Source organism: Alosa sapidissima, chromosome 19, assembly GCF_018492685.1.
Source record: "Alosa sapidissima isolate fAloSap1 chromosome 19, fAloSap1.pri, whole genome shotgun sequence".
In the NCBI taxonomy this organism is placed as follows: domain Eukaryota; kingdom Metazoa; phylum Chordata; class Actinopteri; order Clupeiformes; family Clupeidae; genus Alosa; species Alosa sapidissima.
In genome coordinates, this window is record NC_055975.1 from 12,866,328 (window position 1) to 12,890,130 (window position 23,803).

Sequence of the window (23,803 nt, forward strand, 5' to 3'; positions counted from 1 at the left end):
TGTCTTTGGTGGAGAAAAAGACCCATTTGGATCATCAGAATGGCAATTAAAGCCAAACACAGTATATAAGAAATAAGATCGTTAGGCGGAATTTTTGTTCGGTGTTCTGGGATGGATACGGAGCACTGGAGCTTTGTCACTGGTGGCACACCAGGCTTGGTGGCATCCAAGAGAGAGTGTAAGCTCTAAGTGACAATGTCTCCTGCGACAAGCTCATTATTAGTGCCCATTAAGGTATTTCAGGGATGAACCTATAGAGCATGTACCTCATGTCTGAATCTGGGTTACTGAGAGAGGTGTCTTAACCCCTTTCCAAGAGAAAAGAGCGAATACAACCCTGCAGTAGGTGAACCACAGTAATAACGATCGTGCTCGCAGTGCAATCCAATGTGCCTGTTATTGAGTGCCTGTGCACAGGTTCCAGTGCACCTATATTCCTTAGTTCCTATCAATACACATATAAGCCAATAAATCAGTGAATTATAGGATTGTAGCCACTGCACTGCCTTGCATTTCTTAACACTTACATTCTCTTGTGTCAAATCGTTAATGTTGGTTGATATTGCTTGAAGCCAGTCTGTGCTTTCTGCTGCTGTGCAAAACTGTAGAACATTGGTGCATGATCCATCTAAGGCAAATACTTCAAAACTGTTGGACCTGTTCCACAGAGTGTGATGGGTAAAAGGAAGGGCAAAGGGAGACACCAGACAGAGAGAGAAACAGAATGTGGAATCATTAACAATAACACGAGTTGAGAATCAAGAGCTTCAGAGAGAGAGAGAGAGAGAGAGAGAGAGAGCGAGAGAGAAGCTGACAAGCTTACAAATTCAAAAAGTTCAGTAAATCCTGTGTGTTATGTTGGAATATAATTTGTTTTTCCAAGGACAACAGTGATCATTTGCCATTACCGCAACCAAATAAGGTAGCCTATTATGCAAGTACCGTGCAGTGTGAAATTGTGAAAATGTCTCGGATTGTTATGCTTTTAATAAAGTGTAGCAAGCATGTATTCAGAGACAATATAGATTGAGAAGACATACATTTTTAAAAATAATCAAAAACTTCATGGCCAAACAACAAACAACTCAACAGAATGAACATGAATAAGATGTATGAATTGCCAACATCTATTGTATTTCTGTACATGTATTTTGACACTTTATGTTGCTGTGTATTGATAACACACTGTGAAAGAATACCTCTTTGTGTAGTTTAATGGCAGCTGTCGATTGTCCTCCATGAACAATAGGGTCTATTTGAGTGCAGTGCCAAGTAATGTTTTCTTTGCTGAGGAGTAACATTTATCAGTCAAGCCTTACATGACTAAGAACCTCAGATCAAGGACAGCGGTATGTGCTTTTTACACTTCAAAACAAGGACAGGACACAGTGGATAGAGCATTTAAATATGTAGTTATCAAACCTACAACTCACACTGTCCAGCTATGATGAGACTGGTCCAAAGACAGGTCCAGCAAAGCAACAATAACCCCAGTCTCTAGGAAGTCTGCTATTTAGTTCATGACACTCTCATTTATGCCCGACTTTTTTGTTTTACTTGAAGTGACATCAAAATCTATTTGTTTTGATTGAAGACAGGGGTTTACACGTCCAAAGAACTGAATTAGGTCACAGATATCCAGTGTGCTACATCTATAGAAACATTGTGAAAGCAGGGCTAGTCTGATACAGCCATTTGTTCAGAGGCATAATTTCAATTAATCCAAGTCATGGGTGAGAGATACAACCATTGCTTGGTTGGCCTGTTTCTGAGAGAAATTGCCTCAAGAATGTAATGTTCTGCTTGAGCTCACAGGGGACTGCAGCTGGAGCCGGTGAAACCATGGAACTGCCATCGTGAGTGACAGAGAACAATAAAAAATCCATTAGTCCAGAGTGTTCCCTTTTCATTGGGTTCTCGCATACATTGAGAAGGGGTGTGTGTGTGTGTGTGTGTGTGTGTGTCTTGCAGGGGTACAAAGACTAATAGACGTTTTGGGAATGAAAATGGCTGTGTTGAGTATGGGAATGGGTGGGAGTGTGTGGCAGGATTATATTTGATACTGGTACTGGAGGTGGCAGAGTGTCAGTCAGTCTGCCAGAGGTTATGATTGGACCTTACAGCACTCCAGCAGGGCTCTCTCCTACCTCTACATCAAACCTGCTGTGAGGGGCAGGCAAGGAGGAAATAGGAAAGGACTTGGTAAGCAGCCCTGGGGGCCAAGGCTAAGCCTTGGTAGATAGTTCAGGGGAAAAAAGAAGAAGAGCCATACACTCAGACCACTAAGCAGAATAAGCACATTGCTCTCCACAGAAGACCTCCTTTTGAACGGGTAGCCTATCCCTTTTCACTACATGGATTAGCTGCCAGATACATGAAGTGGAGAAACATCCAACGCGATACCTTGGTAGTAGGCCTAATGTTATTAGGTTGGATTTTGTAGTCACTGCAAATTTAACACCCTCGTTTCTATGAAACTGGAAACAATTAAACTAGGAGACTTTGCCAAATATTTGTACAATTTGTAAGAGTAGTCTAGGCTACACTGACACCATGTAGGCTAACATTAACGTACAGTAATGCTCTGAATTCGCGGCCAACATCAAATCCATAGTTCTAACTTTTTGATCAAGTCAAAATTTCCTGGTCAACCACAAATAATTCCACTACTTTTTATTGCTTAGCTAGACTACTTACCACTTCAACACCATTGCCTGATATCTGTTTAAACTGTAACTGTAACAGTTCAACTGTTCAAACTGTAGCCTAAAAGTTAACTGTAACAGTTCAACACAAGCAAAACATTGCGAGCTCAATGCGTGTGTGAGTTGTTACGGGAACATACACAGACACTACTTTTAGGAAAAGGGCTGATGTTGACCGGTCTTCGGCTATTTTGCTACGGTTTACTACACATCCAGAAGAATACATTTGAGCCGTTATAGGCTCTGGCTTATTATGGAGCATAATAGAAACAAAGTTATGATCAAAAAAATTATCAGGGAGGAAAAATCTGAGGGGGCATACGCCACTGTCTATCATGACATTCTAAAGTGCATCGTCACTCGTCAAAAGTCTATTCAAATTTAGTAGGATGTCCAGTTCACATTGGGAGGGGTTTCGTTGTCAAACGTGGAGCGCATGGCGCAACAAGGTGTTCCTAGGTTTTTTAATCAGTCATATGGGTGTGTTTGGGGCGTAACATCATTTTAAACCAATGAAAATGACATCTGTCATTCCCTTTACCGGCGCAAAGCGCGATATGTCAAATAAATGCATCAATATTTTGGCATTCAACGGCTTGAAGGAGGCTGCTTGCGAGACCGTATGGAATAGTTATTCTTAAACCATGCTTTACTAAAACCTAGCATAGCCTTCACGCATTTGCACTCTTCTATTATTTGAACTCATTGGCAAAGTGAAACTAACTTCACCAAGGAGTCAGTCAACGACAAGACAGTTATATGCAGTTACTTTCACTATTGACTGACAATGGGTTACCACCGAAAACATGGCTGGAAAAAGCTACACTTACCCTAATGTTGCTCAAATGACTGAATAAAACAACATTTATCCTGCAGAGGAGTTGCTTATATCTCGTGACAGTGCGTTATCAGCTGTGCTCCATATGTGTCTCTCGCCTCTTCTAAAATCACTTTTAACCGTCATTACCAATTTGCAAATGATGGTGAATAACTACTCATCATGAGATGTACAGTATTTCGTAATATCTTTATTCTAATTATGTTTCCCATTGTAATAGTGCAATTTGTAATGCTTTAGGTTTAGGTTTAGGTGGTGTATAATAGCGATTTTTAGACAACGCGCTAGTCCCCTCCCTAGGTTGTTAATTGCCACACCCCTGGGCGCAATGCTTAAAAAATAAACGTGCAAAATACCGAATTCAACTTTGCGCGGGTGAAAAGCGAACTTTAGGCCTACGCCATGCCCTGGTGACCCAAAATACAGCCCAGAGTGGCTTTAAATATGACTAAGTCTACTTGTGAAATGAGTAGGATGAGAGGGAGAGGGCCATGCCTCAGTAATGACGTGTAAGCAGTCACACATCCAGAATATCAAACTGCAAATAGAGACTAATTGGAGCAAACAAGCCCACTGCTAATTACACCTCAAAGAGATTAGATCTAAGAAATATACCTCATTCTAAGATGCCTTCAGCAAATAAATGATACATTGATTCCTCTGCAAGTGCCAACTAATTAAATTAAAGTTCAGAAAAAGTATATGGCAAAAGCAGCTACTTTAATGAAGGATGGAACTTCGAGGACATTTTCATCAGTAGCTCATCCTTCTGTACACAGACTGTGGTGATTTTCAACGCTCTCTGGTCAGCTATTCTCTCGAATGTTTATCTTCCATTGATTTGCGCCTAGTTAATGCTCAGCTGTCCTCCATCATCAAAGCTAATTGGTGGATATAAAAGAAATCTAATGGCGCACAATGTTTTCCTCGTTGTCTTCCTCCCAGATGGGTCACCAGCAGGGAAGGACTTGGTTTCATTAACCCACGGACCTCCTTGTGCTGGTGGAGGCTCGCTGACCTTTCCATACATCATGCTTGTGCATAGATATTGAGCTTAACACCCATTGTTCTCGCCCTCGCCCATGGAATGGAGGTGGGGTGGGGGTGGCGGGGGGGGGGGGGGGTCAGCGAAGAGCCCAAGTGGGTTGTGGCTACGTAAACACTGTTTGGAAGGAGAAGGATGGGGCGTGCAGGTGAGATAGAGGGGGGGCACGGGATTACTGCACCTTAATTTATGGCTTCCGGCTTTGTGTCTGGAGACCCGGGCCATGGCCAGAGGGAGGGACACTGCGTCCACCCAGCGCTTCTCATACTTTGGTTCATTAGCCGAGGGCGAGGAGGGCGACGACGGGGCCTACACAGAATTAATGAGAAAGAGGGAGAAAAAGGGAGAGATGGGGAGATGGACAGAGAAAGAGAGAGGAGAAGAAGAGGGAGAGAAAAAGAGAGGCAAGAGGATAAATATTTAATCTCTGATCAGTGCAGAGCCATTAGAGTTCAACAGCAACCTGCAATCCAATAACATTTATGGTGAAAATGTTCCATTCTCACGTGGCAGCGGCTGTGTGCTGCTCTAGCTCTGTTACTACAACCGTCCCACCATGCTGCTTCATTAGTGGGATCATGGCGCCTTAGACAAATGGGGAGTTATGCTAAGCGCTGATGAGAGGGTCCCTCAATGACAAATGAGACTCATTTAAACAACTGCACTGTGTTCAGACTGAGGGCAACGTTTCTTCAGGGCTATCACAGATGCCTCTAGCACAGGCTAATGTTGATTGGAGTGTTGACAGCTTGTGTGTGTGTGTGTGTGTGTTTGTTTGTGTGTGTGCGTGCATTATGTGTACATGTCATTTGGAAACACGCACATTCACTCTTTAAACACTCCTTGTAAGCCTATCACAATGACATACTGCTATAAAGATGTGGCCTTAATTCTGCTAGTGTTTGCCGAAAGTGGGCTGTTTCACTGAACAAACAGAAATGAAAAAAATTGTTTTTCATGGACATGTTTCTCATGTACAACACACAGATTAGCCCCCACCCCTCTTCATGTGAGGGTATGTTACATTACATTACATTACATTACATTTGGCTGACGCTTTTTAACCAAAGCGACTAACAACATGGTAAACAGTAAGTTTTAGAACAATTCTCACAATTTTAGGACAGTTTAAAAAAACATTAGAGTACAGTAAGAATAAGTGTGTCGGTGAGTGCTGTTTTTAACAGTTACTTGTCAGTTTAAAACGGCTGGTGAGTGCTAGGATCAGTAAGACTTGTTGTAAGTGTTGCTATGAGAGTAGATGTTCTCATATCTTATGTGTGTTCAATGCTGTGTGATTTGTCCATGAAACTGACCTCCAATTCTGCAGAGATATAAAGCATTTACTCCCAACTAAATCAAATGGTATAAGTCTCGCTTGTAACACACAGGGATCCGCCGATCCAGTCAGCATTAATGCCTCAGTCAGATCAGATCAACATCTTCCACAGGCTCAGCATAGGGAAGGAGACATTTTATTGTGTTAAGATGCTTCTTCACTCAATCTATCCTCGAAAAGTTAATTACTAGGCAATCGCAGCATTGACATTAGCTTAGCTTAGCTTAATGAAATTGAACATGCCTCAATGTAATTCAGGGCATTTCGCTTGCCATTAGATGAATGTATACTTGACGTTTCCATGGCTCTGTATCCTTCCCTGACTCTGACCCATGGCTGATCATAAAAAAGGCCCCTTCAGACTACGTTGATGCCATGCTCCTGCGGACACCACAGGGAGCTGTTTGGAAATCAGCCACCATGGAAAAGCCTTCCTCACACACTGTCATTAGATCCCTGGTCTGGAGCTTGAACACAGGGTCTCCTAAGTGGAACCCCCTCCCTCTGATCAAATCAAAAGTGGGATGCCAAAGCCAATTACATCTCCTCCGTTTCCCATGTTCCGATCCTCTCCCTTTGCCATGTTTATGCAGGCCCATGCTAGATAATTAAACTTGATTTGACTTTCATGTCGAGCCATGCCAGGCTAAGAGATGAGATGACAAGGAATAAAATATTGTCGGGATGTCAGGACAGATTAGAGTGATGCGGTGTCAGTGTTGGCACGTGGACCTGGCCAAACAAGAACTAAGCTGACATTGTTGTCCTTCCTATCACTCACTCTGCCATACTTCAAGATGTGTCCCCTCGCAGCATGAGGTGCGACTCTAATTATTTGCTGGCATGTAAATGAATCAATGCGGGGCCCCTCCTGGGCTCTCTGGAAAGGAAAACACTGTCAATCATTTCAATGTCGAAGCAGCCTAGAGGGGATGACAAGCTTAGTGAATTCTAATCACCTGCAGGCGCTGATATAAGCAGGCCTAAAAGAGGATGAAAAAGCTCATTTGGCAAATACAGGAGTACACTGATTCTGTTGACTCAGCAATTATGGAGAAAGCATGGCCTGTCTTAAACCCACACTCGCACATCCTCCAACCGGGAAGGAGGGTGAGCCAGCGAGGATCGTTTGTTTGCGGCTGATGCCAAGTAATTGGACACACGGCACGGCATTCCAATGTTTAATAATGAAGAATCTGTGTTCATTGTTCCTCGTCAAAATTAGATAAACAAAATATGAGGGAAATAAGCCGAGGCATTCTGTCTCATCATTCCTGCATGTTTACCGTGGACCGCTCTTTTAACTCTCGTGCTTCCTCCACGCGACTTCATCAGGGAGGCCTTCCGAAGGCCTTGTCATTCATAATGCACATGCAGCGCACACATGAAAAATGGGCTGGAGAATCACGCGTGGCGCGTGGCGTGCTGTGGGGGCAGAGGCGCCTCGGCGCTCGAGACCCAAATGTCACATTCTCTCCATGGCGCTTCTCCTGCCTGCATAACGTCTCATTCTCCTGACCGATTAATTACTGCTTAATGACTCCCCCGTGTGCGCCCCTCGCCTCGTTTCAGCGGGTGCGTGTGTGTATGTGTGTGTGTGTGTGTGTGTGTGTGTGTGTGTGTGTGTGTGTGTGTGTGTGTGTGTGTGTGTATGTGTATGTGTGGGGCGCCCGTGACTCCGAGGCTAGTCTGGCCACGCGAGTCGTTAATCTCACAAGGGCGTATTCATCGAGATACCTCGCTCGCCTAATAGACTGTGTCAGGCACCTGCCCCGTCAGAGGCGCTATTTGCAGCAGAGAATCGCAAATCACGGCCCCGCGATTGGCACTGCCTGCTATACCTTATCAACTCAATTCCTGCTTGTTTATTAGCTCCCCCACTACTCCAGGTAGACGTGCGGTGTCAGTGCAAATTTGCTCAAACGCAGATCTCAAGCCCCAAACCTTTGAGGAGCCAAAGAATTAAACACATCACATTAATTTAACTGCTCAAGATGACAGTCGGTCGAGGCTTTAGAGTGGGCCTTTGGGAGGATAAGCTAAGTGTATATGTGCACCACTGCACATGCCCAAGGCTCCAGGGCCAACTCTCTTAATGTATGATGAAAACGGAATGAACAAGATACTACACTATGTTACACTGTGCTTGCATTTTATCTACAAGAAAACCACACTAGTTCCAGAGGCATTTGGATGTACAGCTGAATGAACTATATTTCAGTGTTACCCTATGCAATCACATTGCAAACTACAGGGGTTAACTTGTCCCAAAGCACAATACTAATAGCTTATTGAATTGATGTTGAACCCGTCAGTGGAGCCACACAGAATGTATATTTAATGGAAACTTAGAGCTACATTGAGCACCGAGCAGAAGAGCAATATCCATGGTGAACACCCTCGCAGTTGCCACAGTAAACAACACAAAAACACAAACACAAAAACACAACACAAAAACAACATTAGAGCACACTAGGATGAGCCATCAGGACCACTGCAGCTGCTATTTAGCCAGCCAGGCTCATCTCGCCATGCACTCGAGGTAAACATCAGCTCGCTTTTTATTTACCCTACGATGCTAATGCTGTATTTACAACCTGATTCTGTCATAACAAAGCCTCTCTAGTCTCATCACAAACTCCCCCCCCCCCCTCCCACCCCAATGAAAGGTACAATGACTTTTTTTTAAGGGTAAATAAAAGCCCCAAGGCAGATGCAGAAATGCAAGGGATTGTGGGGGAAAAGACTCACCGTGTTGCTTGAATTCCCATTTAAATGTAAACCACTGTCAAAGAGAGGGGAGGACGCTCGGCTGCTGTCATCACTGGAAGGTCCTGGAGAGCCTGAGAAGCACATACGCCCCATTAATGCCTCATTGTCTCCAGCAATAGCTATACAAAACCCTTTATGCTCTAGGGCATCGTCTGACCTCTCTCTCTCTCTCTCTCTCTCTCTCTCTCTCTTTCTCTCTCTCTCTTTCTCTCTGTGTGTGTTCTAGCCTTTCCCAATTTTAATTTTATTTCCGTGTAGGGGTGTAAATGGGACAGAGAAACCCACATGAATACTGAGAGGACTGTTGTTCATGCAAACAGTCAGTTTGTCTAAATAAGCATCCATCAAATGTGTTGTACTAGCTGTGACTAGGCATTTAGTCAAATGGTGAAAAACGACCTCAGCGCCCGCCGCTGACACCTCGGCTGGGCTGTTTCATGTTGCCGTGTAGACCGCCCTGTCTGAGCGCTTACCTAATGGCAGCTTTAAGAAAGCTGGAGCTTCCCTGAGGTACCGAACAGTGAGCGTGACTTCATCTCCTGCCGTACGCAGAAGGTGAACCTGCATCGCAAAGAAAGAGAGAAGAAAGCGAGCAAGAGAGAGAAAGAGAGAAAGAAAATAAAGGGAGGGAAAAGAAAGACAATAAAGAAAAAGGGAGATACATTTTGTTGAATAGTGAAAAGAGCAGAAGAGCGGGAAAAACAACAAGAGAGTGGTTGTGGTGAGAAGGAGATCATGGAAATAAATACTGCCCTTCCTCAGAGAAAAAAATGATACAGACGATGAGACCCCATCACACACTCATTGCACGCCTAATTGAGTAGATGGGATTCAAGTGCAATCTGCAATGAGGACCCAACATCTCACTCAACATGCAGGATCATGCGATTGCCAATGAATAATTACAAAGGGGCCGGCGACCTTAAATGGAGTCTTCGTGTGATTGTGAGAGGGCGGCTAACTGTCTCTCAGACGAGTAATTACCCTCTCACCATCTGCCGGCTACAAGTCCTTTCGTCCGATTTCTACAAGATCTGACAAGGTTGCATCAGGAAATTGTGATGAAGGAAATGTCATGATCCAATTTTCTCTTTTTGCAAAGGCATGTTCCATTCTGTACAATACAAGAAATATACTGCCAATGCAAATTGAAGAGCATTTCTTCACTCACTCGAATTAGCTCAACTAAATATGACAATTGATTAAATATTTTCCCCTGGACTATCCTGTCATATGTGGTGATGCCCTCCAACAAGAACCGTCCTGTATTCTTGGTGGAATCAGCCATCACCCTCCTTCCTCTGTGAAACAGTTGTGAGAGCCAGGCTTTCTAAACTGCTCTCGTTTTGGAAGGGGAGGACAGAAATCATTAATCATGTCTCTTGACTTCCTCCCAGTGAATGAAGAACAGCTGTTTGGAGCTTGAGGAGCAGGGGGAGTGAGAGAGGCTTGCACAACCTTTAGAGCACCCCTTCCATGGCTTCTAAATTTGACAAGTTCTTCCCGTAATGAATTTGTTCCTAATTGATTTTTTGTGAACCGTGGCATCAAAAATATAACTTAGCACAGGATTCAATAACACTATTATATATATATATATATATATATATATATATATATATATATATATATATATATATATATATATATATATATATATATATGGAATACTCACCACTTCTTCATGAGTGCATTTCTCAACGTTGATGCCATTAACCTATGAAGAAAAACAGAAGTCAAAGCAGAGGTCAGTTTATTACATAAATAAAGATCAACTGGAAATTAATTGAATTTGAATTTCCCCTAGGGATCAATAAAGTATCTATCTATCTATCTATCTATCTATCTAATCCAAATTCAGGCAAAAAGTCATACTGAAACTGAAATAGACAACAGGGTATGACGAATGGAATTTATATTCCCCAGTATACTGTACATGTTACCTATAATACAGACAGTTATAGTATTATACCTGTCTTTGCTGAAAGGGTGCATAATGGAAAGCACTGACAAGATGACCTTTAATTAAGTCCTCACCTGGCCCCTACCAGTCAGCGTGGTCAAGAAACAAAATAATGTCTGAGCGTTTCATTAGTGTGGCTCTTCAGCCCATTTCAGAGGGAGCAGAGGTTAAAAGCGTGGCAGAGTCGCCGAAAATGATGAGGAGAAGAGCTTTATTAAAATGCAGGAGCACATTCCTCTGACATGCACCTATGACCCCCCAGAAGTCCGAGCGAGAGAGGGATCATCATGCTGGATACACTAACCTGTAACATGGCATCACCGATAAACAGCATCCCTGTCTGATCTGCTGCAAGGGGACGGGGGTAAAGGTTAATGGTGGCACTGACACAGAATGAATTATTTCATACATTGAAAAAGGCTGGAAATAGCAATCAATGCCTGCATCTGACTAGTCTCCAATTATAACAGCAAGTAGGCTGGGTTGACAAGGAACAGGCTAATCCATGACTAAATATTAAACAAATCTGGATATTAACTCATCTCAGCATGACTGATGGAAACAATGAAACTTCTTAGCCATTTGGAACGGATTTGTGTTACTCTGAGAGGCGATGCGTTGCCATAACGCACCATGGAATCTTTTGAAGCCCTGCTAAGCTAATGAAAGCTGGGTCAGTACAATAGTTTCAGTGCGGGAAAAAAATGGGAAACTTTTCTAAGAACACTATAATCAAAACCTCTGGATATTTCAAAGGGGAACGACTCGTCTAACATGACATGGTAGAGACCAATTACATTACATTCATCTGAGACATCAAGAGATTCGTATTCTGCTGGAGTTTGGGGTACCATAAGTTTGCCTCATGTTGGCTACCCACAGCCTTTTACACTACTTGCTTTACCACTATTGATGAAGTGTCTAAACATACTAAAATCTCCTGACCTTCATTCTGTCTGGGCTGGACTGACACAGGAAGCTGCAAAATGGCCTTACCTACTTGATCTTTAAAAATCTTTGAAATAACCACAGGCACTTTGTGTTCAGCACCCCCCTGAAAGACAGAAGAATTGCAGTCACTGCACCATACTGTTGACAGATCCACAGCCAAAGATGTTCCATGCACCACTCCACAGTTCCGATCAATGGCTTTATCAAAGCTGCATTTCAACAGAGTAATGGATCTTGATCTTCTGTCTGTAGCTCTATCTTTAACCCAATGGATTTGCCACACACAGTCGACTTACGTTTCCTCTGAATGCGCTAAGGCTGATGAGAATGGAGCGGCCAAATAATGGATGACAAAAGGAAAGATAAAAAGCAATCAAATTAAACCTACTTTGATGCTTAGTCCGAGACCTCCAGTCGGCTGTCTTCGAAGTACAACAGTTCTGTGCTTTAAAAAATGGGAATTTAGTTTGGCAAAATAATAACAGACATAAGTAGGCTATGCATGCAAATATATGCACGGCCATCATTCCAGCCCGTGTGTGCTGAAGGTAACCTGAGACAAATAGCTTGTCAAAAACTATCTATAAAGAGTGAAGTATGCCTTCACCCATACCTTTAATCATGCTCGCTGAGAGACAGTACGTCTCAGTAAAATCTGTATCAGCTCTACCCAGCACATTGCAGTAAAGTCAACAAGAAGGGTGCTGGAGCCACAGTAAGCCCCAGTGGCGTGACCACTGAATACATAATAACAGACACAAGCTCCACATGATGTTTGCGCCCTAACCATAAAGCATTGAAAATGGGATGTCACATCTAATGAAAAATACTCTTATGTCTCTCACTCCACTGATTCTAAGCAACGTTCCCACTGAGAAATGCCTCCCCTGAAAACACTGAATTACTCCAAAAACAAACAAACCCAGCTTATGAAAAATGAACATGTCTGTCAATTCTAAATAAGGCAAATATATATATATATATATATTAAAAAAAAATTAAAAGATGTCTGAAGGCACAATCATATTCTCCCGGTGAGCTTACTAGAAAAGCCTAAGTACTTACATTTAAGTGGGGGTCCCCTCCATGCACACAGACCACATCCTGTTTCTGTAAGGTTAGCATCTCTTTCGACAGCTTTAGACGGATATCATAGGTATTACCACTATCTTCATTATACACCAGGGCAAGGCCGGATTTTGTCTGTTGATAAAGGATATTGGACATTTGTTAGCGTGATAGCGGGCGCTGGACTGAGGCTTTTACTCCCACAGCACACAGCAGGCCTGTAATCTTTAAAGCACACCTGACGAGGATACGCTGAGAATACACATGGGCCCTAGGGGAACAGTCTACAATAGAAAAGGGAAAACAATAAAGAATCACTGACTGTCCCTTTCTTAAAACAGAAATCAAGACTATTCTTGGACTACATATGAAGAGTTTGGTTCCAAAACACTATATCCTCCATTTTACTGAATTTTCATAAATCATTTTAAGTAATTTCAGTAGAACTTTAATTGGGTATTGTTGCTTCATTTATCTTAACTAAATCAAAACAACAATTGCAATTTTATTGATATTACCTGGAATACACAATTAAATGAGACTTTTAATGTTTTTAATGTTTTTAAAAATGGAGATATAGTGTTTTGGAACCAAACTCTTCATATTGTAATGCTCCAAGAGGTGAATCTTCATTCAGGGGATGATAAAAGCTTATGCTGTCCTGTATTCTGCCTGAAAAATAAAGTTCATGTGGCTTTATGTTCTACTTATCATTGGAACACATCAAAACGAAAATGTAAAGATAGTTAATAATGTCCTCATCAGTTATGGCAGGAATGCTTTACGGTGATAGCAGTAGCATATACATAGGGTGGGCACGGCACGCTAAAGGTGATGAATTGGCTTTGTTTTGTCAGCTGGAGAACAGCAGGAGCACAATGCAATTCCGAAGATTGATTTCAGCTTTGTGTAGAGAGACTTTTTCCCCCACCCTTAGGTTAATTGAATATGTGCCAGAGAAAGTTATTTTCAGCCCCACAATACTTAGGCACGTTATTTCAGGAAGGAAGGGAAAAAGAGGAATTCTAAAGACAGATAAAAAACACTCTTCAGAGCTCAGGTAATTTAGTTACACTTGAAAATTCCCACATGTGTATTCCTATGGCTGTTAAATTGAAAGAAATCTGTGCTCGGAATGTGTGTAAACGATCAGGTATGTTGTGTTCGCACAGAGAGCAAATAAAAAACAAACCGTAGGCCACAGCTCCTTTTCTATCTCCAAGGTAACAAATTGCTGTAATATAAGTAAGGACACAGAGGAATGGAAATGAATGCCAACTCAACCATGTCTCCTCTATGTGGTAGGGTCATGGCAAGTACTGTTTTCATGATTCAGACTTCAATTTCTAACATCTACTATTGGAACAGCTCCATCACTCCGCAATTTGGCTACAATACACGTTACATTTGACCTGATGACCACATATCAGCACACGAGGCCCACAGTGATTTGGAGATATATAGGTTAGTTTTATTAAAAGCAGTGATTTGGAGATATACAGTATAGGTTAGTTTTATTAAAAGCATTCTCCTCATGTTCACCTCTCCATATTTCTGTCTCTCACAAATGAGCTACCTCTGTCTATTTTTATTTTATGGGGAACTCGACCACAGTGAAAGCCTCTCAGACTTGCCCTAGTTCTCTCTCTCTCTCGCTCTCTAACGCACCTCGACTTCTTCCCCCTGAGACACAGATTTAGGTCGCAGCACCCTCCCTTTGGCTCTCCGAAGGGCCAGAATGATTAATCAAACCACATTGTGGTGGTGGCAGTACACGCTAACGCTGTGCCCCTGAGTGCAGGGCAAGGCCCTCCTGCTCCTGCTCGACCTCGTGGGCCTGTGAGAAGGCATCGTCCATCTGCAGAACATCTGTCCATTAAAGGAGTAGTCTGTAATTCCAATCTTATATTCTTCTTGCAAAATTTCAGCGAAATATTTAACATTTATAGATCCATGATCCAATTGTGAAAACGTCCAACAACATACAGAGATCATTTGAAGATAGTGGTTGCACTTCCTTCACTGATGACACATTACAAATCTGAAGTCTATGATATACAGTACATCTAATGCAGTATTCTCAAAGTTAGTAGAATGAGTCAGAATACCGAATACTATTTGTGTTCAGAGCTTTGTTTATGTAATTCCAGCATGTTTATGTAAAAGCACTGTGCAATGATCTACATAGAAATGTGCAGGTCTCCTGATATATGAATACTATGAATAATAATAGTAGGTATATTTTAAGAGGCAAATCATCTGATAGGATAGTCTTGGGTAGAGAGGTAGAGACTCTTTGATAGCTTACTGTGGCTGTTGTTACACATCACACAAGCATCTGTGTTTCCTAAAGATGATGGTCACATGACAAGCTCTATATGTTCCCAGTTGTTATTGTTTTGTTGTTTTTGTTTTTTGCATCTATCTCTTCATCCCTCTCTCTTTCTCTTCTCTGTTTCATTCCCTATCCAGAATAACACTACAAAGCACAAACAAACACAACACTTGTAAGTGATGAAACATGGATTATCCTTTCATGACAGCATTTCCCCTGGTTGGAGGGTACCTATGCTCATACAAGGCAGGTTCACTCAGGTCTAATGCCGCATACTACATATGTCTACATATTCTTTCTTATTATACACAAACAATAGCACATGTGTGAGTCAGTCATAGATGAAATGATGCATTCACTCAGGAGAATGTGTGAAGTATGTATCTCAAACAGATCACATACAATTATTTATAAAAGAATGAAAGGGCTTTAGATATCAGGTGTACCGGTATATTCCTACCAGGCTAAATGGGAGATGAATGCAACTGTTATGAATGCTTCAAGAGTAGTACATCATTATTGGGTGATAATTATCTCTTCTTGTTCAGCGACAAAAAGTTCAGTTCAAATTAATTCACACATACTTAGCATTAGCAACATGATACCAAAGCAAAAAAAGAACCGTCTGCTAGTGTCATTTTTTATATAGTCTTAGGCTACAGTGAACAGGCAAAGAAATACACCCCATGTCTTTTCCTAACCTTATCCTTGACCTTGATGAACGACAACAGAGGGAGAATTCATTGGGGCTTAGGAAAAGACAAGAGAATCTTGTGTAGTTATAAAATGGTGGATGCTAAAAAAGGTCGTAAATGTTGCTACTACAAGGATAGTAGTGGAAAGTATAGCTGAAGGTGAGGAATTTGAAAAATGATAAAAGAATAAAGACCATGGTCAGGTTTCCCAATAATGTTGTCACAAACACTTTGAAAGTATACCTTACTAAAGTTGTTTACTTTTCTGTGTGTGTTTCCCAGAGTCTCTGTTAAATGAGCACGCATACCTATGCATACCTAACTATACCTTCAGAGGTTAAACCCAAACTTCTGGCATCGATTATTGTCATTCACGTAGATCTGAGAATGCGTAAAATGAGTATGATGGTATGACAGATATGACAGTGCACATATCTTGCCACTAATATGACATTTTTTAGGCTCTGAAAGCCATCCTCCAGCCTAGCCCCTAGTCACTGCCCTCTACCTCCATCTCCCCTGTGTACATCCTCTATCCCTTTCCTCCGATCCTTCCTTCCTCCTCCCATCCACTTTCTGTTTCTCCACAGCCCATCTAAAGAAGGGCAACACATTATTCTATCCTCTCCCTTATAATGCATTGTCTTTAATTATTCATTTTTTTTTAGTTCATTCATTTCTTGGCAGAAGCTAAAGCTCCATTCACTGTAAAGAGCCATTCACTGTACTGCAATAGTAGCACTTGACAAATGCTTGAATTCTTAGAACACTGATATCAACCTCATACTGGGCTGTTTATGATTGCAAGGCATGACCCAAATTAGCCCAAAATGGACCCAAATATGAGCTTATTTCTTCCTCCAAAACCTTATTGCTTTCAATATGTAACACTAACTTGTTTCTGTGAAACAGTCAATAGGTTAATGAAGCCTACTCCTCACATTACAGGTCCTGACACATACAACACAGGAATCAAACTGCTGCACATGCCATCAGATAAACAGGATACTGTGATCTTTAAGAAGATCAGATTCCGTACAATATGTTGCCTCCTTTACGTGAATTTCTTTTTACATTTTCTTTTCTCTTTTTTTCATAAAAAATAATGCATGCTTATATAGTCACAATTAGTCTTAAAATGTTGATGCCATCTTGTCATAAGCTCATCTTAGTCATGTAAAAAAGGTCATACCAACATATTTAAGCACTTTTAATGACTTTTTAATTACTTTGAAGAGTAATAAAATTAATTCTAGTTTCAACGTTTTGTTTATAACAACTTCACCTACAGTATGATAATGTACTGTACATGCAAACATGCCTTTTTTTCCAGATATACACAGGAAAGGTGTTGGTGATCAACAACCAAGCCTATTTCACATCACACATAATGACATGAGATACAGCAACAATACACAATTGGCTGGAGGCAGTTGCAAATGTGCCACATGTTGTACCCGAGATCTGTAAAGGATCTCCTTAACAGCACAACATGTGCTACCAGTAGCTTGAATGCCTAACCAAAGAACCAAAAAAACATCACCAACAGAGCTGCCTTTGTGAGCATTTCACTGGGGTTATCAAGCAAGCACCTTCGTTCATCTGTGTTTGGTTGGATTAGACCCACAACACCTCCACAAGGCTCAGTATAGGTGTCTGGCGTCCCGGTCCCACCACCCTCGACATGCATGATGGGCCGGGACATATTATAAACAGAAACATCCACGAGTACCCCTTCAGAAACACAGAGACAACATTTCACATATCTCTGAGTCAAACAAGACCCAAAGTAGTCTGTGAGTACCTCAGCCGTAACAATTGGCTTACCTTTTCAGCAGCCACAGACAACTCCTTTACAGCTCCTTCATAACAAACCAACCAGCCATCTCTTTTCTAGCTCTAAGACAGGTTTCATGTCTATTCATGCCATAATTATAGTTGACCTCACCCATTCCATTCAGTTTATCTTTTGTTGTCCCTTTTGATCCTTCTTAAATTTCTCTTTAAATCATCATTGATGGAACTTCATTTCCTGGTGTCTGTGGCCTCAGGCCATTTGACCTTGGTCTTTTGCACACTAGATATCTGTTTCTTGTTCTGCTTGATTTGTCGCTGCTCTTCAGTAGCTGCATGATCCCCACCATCCAAAGCCAAGTATGCCATTTCCTCCTTCAAGTGTAGCAGGGGTATTGATATCCTACGGTCTTTGTTGCTCAACCTGCCCCTCAATAAAAGACTGATATCAGCTAGTTTCTACCAAGTAGTTCTCAATGCAGAGTCCTTGTATATCCAGGCATTTTAGCCTTCCCTGATGGATCCTCCAGCCTTTCAGTGACGTGTCCTTTCTCCATCCACATACACAAACCTGCAAAGATTTATTTATTCTTGACCCCCCCCCCCCCCAGCTGTAGCTTCTCTGGATGCATCTGCTTGGCTGTGCTTGTCACAGATGCTGCTGCTATGGACTCTCAGCCCACAACAGCCATATCAAGTTAAAATGGTTCACACTATGATATCAAACATCATTACAGTGTTATAATCCCATTAAAGATAAACCCTAATGGAACAACTTATATATAACGTATATTTTAATATGAGATCACAGTCCCCGACTTCTCTAGGCACCCCTGTTCTATCATGCTTTGAAACTTATTTGCAAATCACAATGACTACACAGAGGCAGTGCATCAATATTGAGAGCCAATTTCAAGTTCACTTCAAGTTCTACTCCACCTCATCATCATCATCATCATCATCATTAGCAGTGGATGGGGAGTATCTATTCTTCGCTTTATGCCCAAAGCACTGTGGTATTGCACCCTGACACTTGAAGAAGACAGATATAATAGCATCATTTTTTGTGTATGAGACATCATTAAAATTCATACCTGCCCTAAATCAGAATGGAGATGAGAATGAATGGGGTGTCTGTGCAGGGGTGGGGCGCCAGGCGATAATGGAGGGAGGAAGAACAGCCGTTTATCTGGTGAGTAAACACCAGCAGCCCAGGATTAATATTGTAAGGGTGCAACTGATTTGGAGGAATAATTGCGGAATCTCTTCTGGCACTCTCAGAGTGCTACGGAATTCGTCGTTGGTGGCACCAGAAAGGGAATCGCACAGCCCGGACGTGGGGAATTAGGCATCGGAGATAAAGCCAGAAGCTGAGAGGACCTGCTTCGTTGTGTGCTAAGCCTGATTGATGGCCTGCCTATGAGTTTGTCGATGCTTACTCTTCGCCAGAGCGCAATTATCTTTGTAATCCAAATGGAGGGCCAGCTCGGCCTTTATCCTATGTATCTGAAGGGCATTTTCTCTTCCTAGCCATTTTCTATTGCAATAAATGGACACAGCAGAAGAAAAAGAAAATATAATTGTAGAGTTGTTAAAGTATGCAGGTTGGCGTGAGAGCATGGCATGATTAGCATGACTTCAATACGATGGCCTTGATTAGAAGTGGAAATGAATCTCAAAAGATAACTGTTCAGTCAGTGAAATCAAGGGATACCATGTTCAAAACAGTTAAGCTTTGATTGACATATACTGTAGGGCTCTATCTTGACGATCAGAAACGGATGGTCAGAGGCAAAAAGCTTAAATACATTTAGGGGTGTATTTGTTATCAAATGCCGGGCGCTTGGCGCAAAAAGGTTGATCTTTTTTTTTGTTAATATATTTTTATTGCTTTCACATAAAACAAAAACAAATTACACACCAAACAGCAATGCATAATGTAAAATGTAAACAAAGGTTGTTCTTATGTTTCTTAATCAGTCATGGGTGTGTTTTGGGCTTAACATCCTTTAAACCAATGAGAATTACATCTGTCATTCTCTTTAACAGCAAGCAGCGCAACTTCAAACAGTGCATCTGTATTTTGATAGTCAGCGGCGCATTTGAAGGAATCAGCTTGCACACAAGACCGTATGGAACAGGTATTCCACTAAACCATGTTTAACTAAAACCTGTTTGTGACTAGCAGAGTGTTGGAATGACTGAATAAAAAACCTATGGACATGTATCCTGCAGAGGAGTTGCTGCTTACATCTCGTGACAGTGTGTCTTCAGCTGTGCTTTATACTGTATGCACCTTTCGCTATAGACAAGGTTTTTCTTGGTCAGTGGCATAATGATTTTTAGAGGGTGTAAGATAGCGATTTTTGAATCATGCGCCAGACCACACCTTCTGCCAAATCCCTGGCCACAAGACTTAATAAAAGTGAAAAGTGAAAGCTAAAAGTGAAGCGCATGGCACGAAAATCCACCACTGACTGGATGTAAGCTTTACGTCGGGCTTTGCGCCGTGTTTCTGATCGTCAAAATAGAGCCCATCATCTTTCAAAATCCATTCAACACTTTAGGCTCAGACTGCAACTCTGACCTGGTCTCTCTTACAGTCTTCATGCCAACTGAAGACTGCATGTGTGAATTAGACTCAGGTGCGGAGAACAGACTTTTTACTTCAGACAAAATCAAGGGCAAATCCAGTGGCAAAAATCCAGTTACACAATCCAGGTCATACAGGGCCTTACAGAGTTAGGAAAACAATCCAAAATCACAAGTCCAAAAATCCTAGTCAGGTGCCGGAACAGTAAGGACAATCTTATTTCTTCTAACAAGGATTGGTACGTTCAAACAGAAACAATACCTCACGCTATGGCAAGGGAAACAGAGCTACTGCATGCTAGCCCAGCTCCTTAACCACTACGCTACCACCGCCCCATGATCATGAACTTAACAACAACATTGTAAGCATTTATCACAAAACAAGCGCTTTGAAAACAGGACTGCAAGATAGGACACAACAGCTTCGTAATCTGCATCAGAAATACTGTTGTACTGTTATTCAACCAATCAAATACTGTTGTGCTGTAGTCAACCAATCAAATAAAGTCATACTGTTGTCAACCAATCAAACGTGAAGCCACAAAAGTCACAAAAAAATACATTTGTTTTGTATGGACATTAAGTTAGGTGCACCAATATAAAAAGTTAGTCAGTAGCCCTGGATCAGTATTGCATGCATGTCTTTTTTTTTTAATTAATGTGGACCCATGATGTTCCACCCCATTTCTCAATCATATATTTTACGGAAAGAAATTTCACTCTGAGAATGATGAAATTGAGAAAACTGAGACGCTGTACTTCAATGTCATCAGATGGCAAAAGAGACAGAGTACTCCCTGATCTTTTCACAACAAAATTGTCACTGTGTGCAGCAACCACAACCAGTGGCGTAACAACCCAATGGTGGGCCCAGGTGCGAGAGTGCTATGCGGGCCCCATACCGACATTCATTGGCCCAGGATGAATTAACTCTGATACATGCAATACACATTAAGGGTGACTTCAATTGTTTACTGCAAAGGGCCTGAGGCACCGAAGTAGTTTAGTAGTAGTAACACACGACTACATAGGATCCATTATTTGTGAAAACATTAAAAATAATTTTATTAACAGCCTGCAGGCCAGGGTAATCTAATATTACTGCATTAACATCAACTCGCATTTATGCGGAACACTCAATGCGCCTCTTCAACCCTCTGCTGAAACTGCAAGCGTAGATTGCTTGCTTATAAACTCACACTGCGCAGAAACAAAACTTAATGTAGCCTCACTTATGTAACCGTGCAGAAACCAAATAAAATCATTTATATGCATACAATCCCCAATATGCGTGAACTAGGCCATTAGAAGAAGGCCATCTTACGAGCCTTTCGTTGTGCAAAATCGTTAACGATGTTCCCAATATTTAATGCTCTGGCTCTCGTATTTTCAATGGACAGGATAGCTAACCCACTGAGCCTCTCCTGCCCCATGCTGCTCCTTAATAAGTTTGAGTTTGGGAAAAGATCGCTCAGCTGTTGCCACAGTCACAGCCAATGTCAGAAACAACATGAGAGCAGTACACACTTTCCCGAATGTGGATGTTACACTGTCATAATCTACCACCAGCATTTTGGCAAGTTGAAAAATAGATGACTTCTGTGAAATCTCTGCTTTAAAGCAAGACCTGAATGAGAGGAGTTGTGTTGGGAATGTCGGTGCAATGTCCCTGCTATAATGGTCTGACAAACGTCTTGCCTTTTCAAGCAGTTCATCATCACCTGCGAGTTGAAGGGTCATAGGACATAAAGACTCAAACACATGACAAGTTTCCCGCATACTTGCAAATCTTTGGGAGAGCTGACTGATTATGATGTCCAGAGTTGCATTAAATACCTGCACTTTGAAGTATCTCTCTGCATCGGTTAAGCGCTCATCTTCCGATAGTTCGTCAAAGTGACGCTTCACTCTCCGTGCTCTAACATTTTCAAATGTACTCTGAACCCCCCATTTATTTGCGAGCGTCTGCGCTGTAGCCTTGGCCTGGTCAAAGGCACGCCGGTAGTCAGAAAGGACCTGTATAGAATTTTCCAGCAAATGCATTGCGGGGGTAGCGACGGGCCCCGGGAGGTCACGGGCCCTGGTGCGACTGCACTTGCTGCACCTACTATAGTTACGCCACTGACCACAACCCTGCAAAGGGCTTAACACATCTGGATAAATAGGCCACATTCTCTATGGTGAGGGAGTCAACTTGCTTTCTGCACTGGTGCACTGATGAGGTTACACCACAGAGTTTGGCCATGCAATGTAATGTAACATATTAATGTTCAGTCTTAAAAATGACCTCCCTGATGTGGTCAGCAGTCTGATAATTGTCTCATACGCAAGAATCTTGCTTTAGTTCTGCATACTAATCTGTGTCCTACTCAACTCCAGATGACCTACTGAGGTATAAAACGAGACATCTTTTTAACACTACTCTTCTACTTTTGTGCTCTCTCTCTCTCTCTCTCTCCTCTGTACCCCCCCTTCTCATCTCTTTCTCTCAATTCAACTCAATTTATTCAGGATTGAGTATAATCTGGATTGAGTCAAATTTAAAAACAATATGCATTCAGTATTATTTAGTCATTCAAGTATATTTCCAACCTGTTTGTTCAATTGGTATGATTGTAAATATAGTAAAATGCAGCTCATGTTGGGCAATAAGTAGTGTTCAATTTGATCTTACTGCCTGATGCTAACATCATGCTAAAACACTAAGCTGTCCATACAGTACACCTGTCATGGCACACATGTTCCTAAGACATGCTTTTTGGATCCAGAACAAAATCACTCCCTGACATTGCCTTGGCTAAACATATGTTTATCCCATGCTGATGAGGATATTCTCAGACTTGGTTTAGCCAATGTTTCTGTTGTCACATTATTATAACTTATAGGTTTACAGAAAACATAACATTTCCTATACCTTCTTCTGAAGTGCAATAAGGTTTTCAAAAAGCTAATCAACCCCGTAGAAAAGTACACTATGGATGCTATCATATCAGTCTCTTAAGTATTTTTCTCCACTTTGTACTGCATTTTGGTGGTCTGACAGGGAGATTCGCATAAGTGTCAACACCCAACTGCTGCATCCCTTATGCATACACATAATCAGAAGTATGACTTCCCTTGAAAACAGAATTTTAACTGGTAACATTTGCATAGGCTATCTAGACTCTGTCCACTACTGTATGCCATGTGTTGATTAAAAAATTATGTTGCAGCCTGGCCTGTTCAAGAAGTGTTTATCTTACGCACTACAATAGACAATACTGTCTCAAATACGGTACCTGTAAATCTGTAAAGCTGTAGCAATGCAGATGGCCACAATGCAAATACTGTAGGTTTGGCCTCATGTCAGGTTCATTCCTACTGTAAATGCAATGTCTTCACTTCAATCATCAGCCTAAACACAATGTTTCCCCTCTGTGCAAATTGCCTGAACAGAATGGCTTCACCATTCACACAAACTATATAATTAATCTGCCTAGTGCCTACCATAAAACTTTACTTCCTGACAACATTTTATATAGTCTACCTATCGTCATGGGAAAACTCTAAATCTTGTTTGCAAGATGCCTTCCATCAGTTTGGATATTTAGTCCAAAAGCACTGCAAAGTTTTAAGGCATAATTTTATTTTAGGGTCCCAGTCCCCAATTCGTTTGTGTACTGGGCCTGTGAGAGAAACTATTTTGATTTACTGGAGCAAAGAAACA

At 41.7% G+C, this 23,803-nt stretch overlaps 1 protein-coding gene across 1 annotated transcript in view; it reads right to left on the reverse strand.

Annotated features, from left to right (window-relative positions):
* The window catches only part of sntg2 (syntrophin, gamma 2), a 49,017-nt gene that overhangs the window by 16,498 nt on the left and 8,716 nt on the right, over positions 1–23,803 (reverse strand). The window contains exons 2-10 of the mRNA XM_042073394.1: positions 12,679–12,816; positions 12,002–12,058; positions 11,659–11,716; positions 10,967–11,010; positions 10,375–10,416; positions 9,173–9,260; positions 8,679–8,770; positions 4,770–4,897; positions 528–657 (exon numbers count right to left, since the gene is read on the reverse strand). Of these exons, the coding sequence (XP_041929328.1) occupies positions 528–657; positions 4,770–4,897; positions 8,679–8,770; positions 9,173–9,260; positions 10,375–10,416; positions 10,967–11,010; positions 11,659–11,716; positions 12,002–12,058; positions 12,679–12,816 (777 nt within the window). The remainder of the gene's footprint in view (positions 1–527; positions 658–4,769; positions 4,898–8,678; positions 8,771–9,172; positions 9,261–10,374; positions 10,417–10,966; positions 11,011–11,658; positions 11,717–12,001; positions 12,059–12,678; positions 12,817–23,803) is intronic.